Here is an 11007-nt window from a genome sequence, read left to right as displayed (position 1 = left end):
GTTCCTGGATACCCTACAACAGCAACGTTAATGGACAAAGGATCAGAGGAATTTTCAAACAGCCGATGTTTTTTCTGATGAGGGACAAACAAGTAGCAAAATTGGTATCGTCACAAAGGTGTTTCCAAGTGCTGGCGGACATTTTCGTACTGCCGAGGTCCGTGCGATCTCACAGTCTGGAAAACCAACGACCTATACTAGACCAATCAATGAGATGGTGCTGCTAGTGCCAACCTAGGTAGTTTTGCTAACTTTTTGTTCCTAGTTCTATGTATTATTTTCATTTAGTTTTCATCTTGTGTTTACGATAGAATGTTTGAACTATCATGGACTATTGACACTTCTGAACTTTATAGAGATAATATGTTATTATGACATATTAACAATGCCGGGTGCTTCAAGTCTAGTGGTCATATCGGCTTTGGTAAATGTGTGATTAAATGTTTTATTCAGGTTTGTAAAAAATTAAATGTTGTCAACCGTTGTGAATTAAATATATATGCAGACGTTAAGAGGCAGAGGAAAAATGTTATTTTGGGACACAACAACATAATAGTAATTTCAGTTGTTTTAAACGTTTAACAATGATTTCACAAATCAGTTGAAATCATCACCATTCCGAAACGAAACACCGTTCATTATTCCAAACATTATAATGCAACAGTCATATAGAAAATAATAATGATAAAAATGAGTTAAAAAATACAAAAGAACGACAACGAACTTAAACACCGTTTTAAACATTAAAAAACTACAATAATACGATTTTGTTTCCTATGCAAATATGAACTGTTAAAGTCGATAATACCTTCTCTTTGTTTGAGGTCATGTATAAAGTATAATTAAGTATGTAACTATTTTTCCAATTTTATCAATTTTCACATTAACTTATTTTGATGAAGTCCCTTAGCTTTATCTTTCATCCCTTGCTAATCTGATACATCTCCGTTCAATTTATGTGCATCCTACCGGACGGATTTTGATAGTCCTGTGTATTTTGATTCTTATCCTAATTTTCTTGAGTCATGTATGATAATGTGACAGAGGCACGTCAAGTAGTCATATCGACTTTGGTACAAGTGTGTTTAAGGTTTTATTTAGGTTTGTAAATGATCCAATATTATCAACCATTTTAAACTAAATAGCCATACATAAATAAGGAGGCAAAGGAAAATGTGATATCGGTACACAAACAATGTTTATTCTTTTCCGTAGTTTTAACTGCTAAACAATAATTAAGAATAATTTTAAAAAATCAGTTAAAAAATACCATTTGGAAATGAAATACCGTTCATTATTCGATACGTTGTAACGCATTAATCATACGTTATATCTTATATCCCTAAGCAGATGTCAATTTTAACCATCAACAACCCACGCTTTGTTTTTGCAATCCCGTGTGACATATAAACTGATTTCTTATTCTGTCTTAAAAAGAAAATTCATTTTTAAAACAATAACTCGTTATGCCGACGTTCCCAATACAGCATATAGTATTGTTTATTAATCCCAAATTCAAAAAATGATTTCGATCAAATCTTCAAGCGTCTCCTCCCATATATTGCCATACAATAAACAACCATATTGATTTCCTATTTTTGATTTCGAGAACAATTATAACAAAGGAAGCATGAATATAAATAATGAGGCACTAAGAAGCTATTTGAAAAACGTCAAGCTATGTAAATTAGTCGTCAACAATGCCTGCATCATAAACAAACAGCATATATACGTTTAAAATCATCGTGTATTGGAATACTGTCTTTGTATGGATATTTATAATCTCAGGTAATTTGAAAAACATTTTTTATGGAAAAGAAATAATAGCCTTGTTGTCATGCATGCCATCACAGCCATTAACAGTCAAACACGTTATGATTGAATGCGCTAATTTCAAACAAATACGTGAAGGATTGTATGATGTACCGTCTATAAAAGAGTATTCGATACAGTTTCTGTGCAATTGATATAGGACTCTTAACACTCTATTGATCTCTACAATAAAATATGATATATTGTGCAGCCAATTTGTTAAATATTGATGTATTTCTTGAATCTTTTACATATTTTAATCTATAAATGTTGGTTTGATGTGTTTTCTTTCGTGAATGTCTCTTTTTACAGCATTGTTAGGCCCTAAATGACCCACATTGTCAATGGGCTATTAATCAATATAAAAAATAAATAAAAATAAATAAAATATTTTTCCTCCCTGAAAATGTGTGGCATTGCAATTAAAAGTTGTTATATTTGAAAATAAATTCCGAAAAGAATATTAGAATATAGTGTTCAGACCGACTAAGGAGTGTTAATGCGATTGTAAGGAGCACCCTGATCTCAATTTCATGTTGTAAAAAAATCACGAATGATGCTTAGACATTAAATTTTTAATTGCATTTCTTTATTTTGGATTTTTTTTATAAAACATTACAAGCAATGAGGACTAAGGCATTATTGTGATATGAATTGCTACAGCTGCAGAACAAAAATATTGTATAGGCATTGAATCAACAGATGTATATATGCGGTGCCTATAATTATCAGGTTTTCGTTCTGTCTATCTGTTCGTTTTTTATCTGTCTACTTGAAATCTTATGAAGTAAGGTCAAAATTCGATCAAATGTGGTTGACATACTACTAACCCAAGTTTCTTTCTCGGGTTGGATGATTGACAATATTCAATTAGGCTGCTGTATTCTGATTGGCTGGTTCATAAATGTGCTGTCTTCTGAATGAATCATCTCAATTTGATCAAGCTTGGTTGGTTTCCTAAGATACAAAATTCTAGAAATATCCTGTGATGAAATGATAAGAATTTGATTAACTTTGACGGGTATACTACCCATGTCCTTCCCTAATGATCTTACTTCGGTTTTTATGATAGACAAATTTTCAGGATGTTTTTAATGAGGCTGATGAGTTGCTTATGCTTTCTGTTCAATACTTTTTAGAAGGAATTATCAGAATTTGATGGAAATGCCTGTAATACAATTTACGCAATTCTCTCGCTTGAGTTCATCGGTTAATGATATTTTAATAGATAGCCTACATACATATTACACAATCATACTACATACAGTTGTGTGACCGCAGAACTCACCAAAAACAGCGATCACATTTTTAGACAACGCTTAAGTAGTTTCGATTTGGCAGTTGAAGGGTCGAACATATCGAGAGAAATATCATTAATGACCAGTACATTCTCGTATATTCGCCTTGACCTCTCTAGACTGAGAACAGTTAATGCATTTTTAAAGCAATGCAAAATGCATTCACTTGCCGGATCATTGCCCAGGAAATGCTTTTTACGCGTTGCAAAGTATTTTTTTGTGAAAACTTCTTGGGTTAGTGATCTAGTTTTCTGGCTTCCAATGACTTATCAATGTCATTGTTATTAATTGATGAAAAGTTAACTTTAACAAGTGTTATAACATTGTATTTATCACTCCTGTTCGCTCGGATGGAAACTCGCACTTGCCTTAATATAAAAGGAAACCAGAATACACGGTAAAACCTCTAGTTTGCGAACAACTGACGTCATTTTCTAACGATCGAAAGTGGAATCAAACATTGGTCTTCTTGTTGAAAGGCGAGTGTGTTATCCACTGCACCATCTTAACAGTATGTGTGTGATGTGTGAGAAAAAATAACGATAAAAGACCCTTTTCAAAAACTCTTCATGATTAAATAGTTTGATACTCCTTATGAACAATTCATGTCGAGAAATTGATAAGAGACAATGTTTTCCTGGCGTTTTTAATCCGTCATGGAGAAATCCTTAACAGTTCAGCCATACGGTTTAGGGGCATCTGTCGGTGAATGTATTGCTAACAAAAACGTCTTTCAAGCATAGTAGCAAATGCAACTTCTCGATTTGTTCACCTAGCCCCTCTGAATTCAATTATATGCATCTATTTTGAATCAAAATCATCTCCCGACAGCATTTATACATTGTTATTAACATTGTAATAAATGCGTGATCTATTTTACGCTTAAATCTATTGATATCGTACTTTCTACAGTTTGAATTATCCATGTGGCACCCTCTCAGTGCTGCTATTTCGGTCGTAGCTTTTTTTATCATCGGCGTTCCTCATATATGTTACTGCCCACACTGGACGTTTGCTTCAGGTCATGTCATTACAAATGTATCAACTACGTAAACTTTTGTTATCAGATATATATTTTCACTATCGACTTGATTTTCAGGTAATCAAAAAACCTTACTTCAATAAATTGTCCCTTTAACATCGCCATGTAATACTGGATCGTATTTTATTATTACATTGTAAAGATCATCTGTATTTATGCTTAATATGTACATTATGTCTATGTACTTCTTGTCTTTATAGGGTCGAGCGATGCAAGTTGCAAAACAATACGGACGCAAAATAATTGTTGAGATCTTAAAGAATTGGCAAGTTAAACAGGTATCAATAACATTTACCCGATCTTATTTTCTCTGTCACGTGATAACCTGAAATGGAAATTATGCATGCAAACTTAATAATGATAATTCACGACACTTTGACAATTTTCATACTTTTGTCTTCTGAAATTTTATTCCTTAAATATCTCTTTATTCAAGGACAGGATTATTCGATCCGAATTTATTGCAATGACAAACATATATTGGAAATTAAATCTGCATTGAATGTAGTCAAAATCTAAATAATCTAGGTGCAATTTCAATGTGAGATTAAACGTGTATGTTAGACATATGTTTATGATAACCCATGCCAACTCTGGGATATTTGACATGTAATGAATTGGTATCAAATTAACGTTTACTCATACAAATGTACCATCAACATTACCTGTAGCCAAATCGATGTCAAATATAACGTAGTCGCTCATATACTTATAAATAGTGACTTCATGTATGTAGACACAGTTACATTCATATTCTCCATTCAACGCTATTACAGACTATCATCCAATCATTGACTTTATGGCAGTTTGGCAACAAATTTTGACTCATAAACAGAGTTGTTATGAGGGATGTTCGTTTTGTTTTTGTAGCATTTAAAATGTGATAGTGGCTTAATAATGTATGCCTGTCAATGATAGGTGTAAAATAAATTTCAGATATCCTAACTTCCCCCTAAATGAACATGTCCAAGTCTTCTTGTATTATGATGCTAGAATGGTTCTCTACTGCTATTGTTCGTATTGCATTACTGAACTTAATCGCTGAGTTATACGACAGAAAGACGTGTGAACATTGAAATATCAGAATTTCACTGCTTTCAGATGCGGTTCATATGCAATATGAATGTCAAATGCATTACAAGAAAATGACATGAACTGCGTTATGTCATTTTCCTGTAATGCAATTGGCATTCTTACTGCTTATGAACTGCACCTGAAAGAATACTTATATGAGACTAACGNTCCAAACGAGCCCAAAAAGCAATATCGATTCATCGGGACAATCTTTGGAAAAACCATAGCAACTTAAACATTATAAGCGTTAGTCCTGTGATATACCGGAACAATGGTGCAGACATCATCAATAAAACATGTATCGTACTACAATGTAGTACAAAAGGTGTAGTACCACTGGGAGAACCTGAGTTCCCAACGCAGTTATACATAGGAGAGGACGATTCGATAGATGTTGATGTGCATGAAGGCTATTTCAAACGTGGTGGATATAGTTCACTTCCAAGTATTGTCTACCATACCAGTCTCAAAATGGGTTGTAATATTGGACGACTCACCCCAGAGTATGATACACAGGGAAATCTCCTCCAAAATCTTGGTGGCACACAAGGTCCATTTGTTGAGTTCAATAACAAGATTGGCTTTTTTACTTGCGCTCACGTACTGTTTGATATTCCTATGACAACACAATCTGTGGATTTCCAACATCATGGGAACACTAAAATTGAAGTCGTACAACCTTCCATTGATGCAACAACGTCCAATGGTGTAGCATGTGGACATGTTTTCAGAGCAATTTTTAATCCACAACTGGATCCAAGCATTGATGTCGCTGTCGTTGAATTGACTGACTTAAATAGGGTCCCCAGAAAAGGCCAATTCTCCAACGCTAACCGCAGTAGCTATACAGATGCAGGTATGTTTATCCGAAGTAAGGGATTTTGCTTATATCTGAATGTAGAAAATGTATTGTATTTAGGTCTAACAAACGACCCTTAATAACAGAGTCTCGTTTGCTTACAGTTCATTATTTCTCAGTATTTAAGACACCTTGCATGAGTTTTCTTATGGATAGGAATGAAAGTGTTTTAACTAGCGAAGCTCAAATGTATATTATTTCCGTAAACATATTGAACATTCTTTCTGATATTTTCGATTATGACCTTTTGACCAAAATACCCGTCGTCTTACTGTAAGCTTCTGGAAACAGGCAAGTTGAATAACGAAAGAAATAGGAACGAAAATGTTCATGTATATAAATATATATTGTCATTTGGTATGATATCTGAACTTTTTGTTACATGCATTGTACAATATATCAGTTGAACACAATTATTAAATACCACGGTGTTGTTTCATTATAGGGTTCGACGAACTTCCCGAGTACAACAGTGGATCCATTCAGATTGATTTGAAACATTTCTGTACAACGCATACAGTGTTCAAATTTGGCAGCTCCAGTGACGTCACCAGGGGAACACTTGACGTGTGTGGAGTGGATGTAAGACCGATGACAACAACGCTTGGTTTGCCTAGAGGTACAGGAAAGATCCAAATGATCAACCAGTATCAAGTGTGCGGTTCCGCTCCAAGCATGACTTTTTTCCTGAACGGTGATTCGGGTTCAGCGGTGTTTATGAGAACGCCTGGAACCAATGTTATGCACTTAATCGGAATGGCTATAGGATGTACGTATGTGGGTACAAACCCATTCCCAGCAGCAGTTGTTACACCTATTAATGCTATATTGAGGGCGCTAGGGCCACACTATTGCATTGCCTCGTTTCCGTGATTATAGTGCTACAACAGTCCTTCCTGCAATTTGTTTTGTTAGAAAAATAAATCACATTCTAATCAATATTCATTCGTTACATTTTGTAAGTGTTTTACCGCATACTACCAAATTGAACAATCTATGTTTCCTTCGAGTTTATGTGGAATATATCATACCACGGTTGTAAACTGTAAGTTATTTACAGTGTAAGTTAGAAATTACAGTCTTTGTAACTTATCTACAGTTTATGTATGTAATCTACAGTTTATGTATGTAATCTACAGTTTGTGTATGTAATCTACAGTTTGTGTATGTTATCTACAGTTTGTGTATGTAATCTTCATTTTGTGTATGTAATCTACAGTTTGTGTATGTAATCTACAGTTTGTGTATGTAATCTACAGTTGTTTATGTAATCTACAACTAGTGTACGTAATCTACAACTTGTGTATGTAATCTACAGTTTGTGTATGTAATCTAAAGTTTGTGTATGTAATATACAGTTTGTGTATGTAATCTACAGTTTGTGTATGTAATCTACAGTTTGTCTATGTAATTTACAGTTTGTCTATGTAATCTACAGTTTGTGTATGTAATCTACAGTTTGTGTATATAATCTACAGTTTGTGTATATAATCTACAGTTTGTGTATGTAATCTACAGTTTGTGTATGTAATCTACAGTTTGTGTACGTAATCTACAACTTGTGTATGTAATCTACAGTTTATGTATGTAATCTTCAGTTTGTGTATGTAATCTACAGTTTGTGTATGTAATTTACAGTTTGTGTATATAATCTACAGTTTATGTATGTAATCTACAGTTGTTTATGTAATCTACAACTAGTGTACGTAATCTACAACTTGTGTATATAATCTAAAGTTTGTGTATGTAATCTACAGATTGTGTATGTAATCTACAGTTTGTCCATGTAATCTACAGTTTATGTATGTAATCAACAGTTTGTGTATGTAATCTACAGTTTGTGTATGTAATCTACAGTTTGTGTATGTAATCTACAGTTTGTGTACGTAATCTACAACTAGTGTACGTACTCTACAACTTGTGTATGTAATCTAGAGTTTGTGTATGTAATCTACAGTTTGTGTATATAATCTACAGTTTGTGTATGTAATCTACACTTTGTGTACGTAATCTACAACTTGTGTATGTAATCTACAGTTTATGTATGTAATCTTCAGTTTGTGTATGTAATCTACAGTTTGTGTATATAATCTAAAGTTTGTGTATGTAATCTACAGTTTGTGTATGTAATCTACAGTTTGTGTATGTAATCTACAGTTGTTTATGTAATCTACAACTAGTGTACTTAATCTAAAACTTGTGTATATAATCTAAAGTTTGTTTATGTAATCTACAGTTTGTGTATGTAATCTACAGTTTGTCTATGTAATCTACACTTTGTGTACGTAATCTACAACTTGTGTATGTAATCTACAGTTTGTGTATGTAATCTACAGTTTGTGTACGTAATCTACAACTTGTGTATGTAATCTACAGTTTATGTATGTAATCTTCAGTTTGTGTATGTAATCTACAGTTTGTGTATGTAATTTACAGTTTGTGTATATAATCTACAGTTTATGTATGTAATCTACAGTTGTTTATGTAATCTACAACTAGTGTACGTAATCTACAACTTGTGTATATAATCTAAAGTTTGTGTATGTAATCTACAGATTGTGTATGTAATCTACAGTTTGTCCATGTAATCTACAGTTTATGTATGTAATCAACAGTTTGTGTATGTAATCTACAGTTTGTGTATGTAATCTACAGTTGTTTATGTAATCTACAGTTTTGTATATAATCTACAGTTTGTGTATGTTATCTACAGTTTGTGTATGTACTGTTCAGTTTGTGTATGTAATCTACAGTTTGTGTATGTAATCTACAGTTTATATATGTAATCTACAGTTGTTTATGTAATCTACAACTAGTGTATGTAATCTACAACTTGTGTACGAAATCTACAGTTATTTTATGTAATTTACAGTTTGTGTATTTAATCTACAGTTTGTGTATGTAATCTACAGTTTGTGTATGTAATCTACAGTTTTTGTATGTAATCTACAGTTTATATATGTAATCTACAGTTTATGTATGTAATCTACAGTTTATGTATGTGATCTACAGTTTGTGTATGGAATATACAGGTCGTGTATGTAATATTCAGATTGTGTATGTAATATTCAGATTGTGTATGTAATATTCAGATCGTGTATGTAATAATCAGATTGTGTATGTAATCTACAGTTGTTTGTGTAATCTTCAGTTTATGTATGTATTTTAAAGTTTGTGTATGTAACCTACCCTTTATGCAAATAATCTACTGTTCATGTATGTTATCTACAGTTTGTGTATATAATCTACAATTTATGTATGGTATTTACAACTTGTGCATTTTATCTAGCTAATACCAATAATCTACATTGTGTGTATATAATGTACAGATTGCGTTTGTAATCTACAATCAATGTCTTTTAATGGCAGTCTGTGTAATTAACCTACATATGTTGAAGGTAAGATATTGTTGATGTAATTAATCTACATGATATCTTTTGAATCTGCGGTTTGGGTAGGTAATATATAGTATATGAAAGCAACTTTCAGTTTATGTAAGTAAGCTACATTTAACTTAGTTAAGTAAATTTATACTTAGTAGAGTATATTCGGTATCTTTGTATGTAATCTGATTCTATTTACTGTAGTCTTCAGTTGAAGTAAGAATTTTACAGTTCATTCATTAATCTATACATTATGTTATTTATGGAAGTTTTATGAGAGTTATGAACAGCTTATATTGCAATTTATAAATGCAATCAACACTTTATAAATGTAATTTGCAGTTTGTGTTTATAATTAAAAGTGTATGTAGGTAATACACATATCTGCTTGTAATCTACAGTTTGTAAAAGATTCTACAATTGTTTATGTAATCTATAGATTATGTAGGTAACCTTCAATCTATACTGTAATCTATATTTATGTTCACGTTTGTAGTTTTTAGGGTATGTAAGACATATACAGTGTGTGTTACAGTCAGAATTATGTAGCTTAAGTAATTAATATACAGTTAAAAGAAGTCGTCTTTTGACTTTTATTTAATCTATAGTTTATGAACATTTATGTGATTTACAGCGTATGTAAGTAATCTACAGTCTCTGTTTGTACTCTAGAGTACACATGAGTAATATGTAGTCTTGTATTTAATCCGTAGCGTATCCATATATGTATGTAATTTACATTGTGTGTAAGTACTCGAGAGTTTATGTCAAGTTTTGTGTAATGTAATTTACACGTTGTGCTAGTAAGCTACAATTGGTTTTACAATCTTTATTTTATGTAGGTTAACTAAGGTTTATGCAAATATCTGTGTTTTGTATTTAGTTAATTATTTACACCAGAAGCTGATAGAATTATCATTCCGTACTTACGGTGCTTTTCATTAATATTAGAGATTATACTATGATAATTGAGATCATATAAAATGCCGCGACAAACCAAAGTCCTTAAAATTGGTATTTGTTATTCTCTGCTTAACATTCAGCAATTAGGGAAATGGCATCAATTGGTTCACCCATTACCAGACTATGTAGCCGGACGGTCTCAGAGAATCCTATGATGGGTATGGGCATCGTATTTCAGTGAAATGGCACAATAAATTTAGCATTAGATCTGCCCTTACGAAAGGAGACAATCACACCAACATACTCTGCCGTCTCCGGCACACTTACACACATGTACGCATACATCACACACATGGAGGCACGTCCTTAATTTACCTTAGCTGTTAATACGACGTTAAACCTTACAAAACCAAACCAAAATATCTAATGTCTTTAGTCTTGATATATTTAAAGTTCAAAATCAATTTCAAATCCAATCATAACCTTCCCTTAAGTGATCAGAGCCTGTCTGCATTATTATTATTTACTTTTGTTCCTATATTTTGTATGTTCTGTGTTTTCGAACTAATCTACATGTGCGATTAAACAAGCACACACACACACTGTTGATGATTTGCCATTTACGTATGTCGTAGT

General features: G+C 32.5%; 1 protein-coding gene across 1 annotated transcript; it reads left to right on the top strand.

The window, feature by feature from the left end:
- The first annotated feature begins 5403 nt into the window (after nt 1-5403).
- Nucleotides 5404-8736, top strand: LOC110457445. Its single transcript, XM_021508730.1, has 2 exons — nt 5404-6082; nt 6531-8736. The coding sequence occupies exons 1-2, from the start codon at nt 5698-5700 to the stop codon at nt 6956-6958; spliced, it is 813 nt and encodes a 270-aa protein (XP_021364405.1). The 5' UTR covers nt 5404-5697; the 3' UTR covers nt 6959-8736.
- The last annotated feature ends 2271 nt before the right edge of the window (nt 8737-11007 follow it).

Source organism: Mizuhopecten yessoensis, unplaced genomic scaffold, assembly GCF_002113885.1.
Source record: "Mizuhopecten yessoensis strain PY_sf001 unplaced genomic scaffold, ASM211388v2 scaffold9155, whole genome shotgun sequence".
NCBI classification, from domain to species: Eukaryota; Metazoa; Mollusca; class Bivalvia; order Pectinida; family Pectinidae; genus Mizuhopecten; species Mizuhopecten yessoensis.
Note: the sequence above shows the minus strand (reverse complement) of the source record. Positions and strands in the feature narration are given on the sequence as shown.

Coding starts and splice junctions, on each gene's coding strand:
- LOC110457445 (XM_021508730.1), top strand. CDS start 5,698: ATGGGTTGTAATATTGGACGACTCACCCCAGAGTATGATACACAGGGA. Junction 6,083..6,530: donor CAGTAGCTATACAGATGCAG/GTATGTTTATCC, acceptor GTTTCATTATAG/GGTTCGACGAACTTCCCGAG.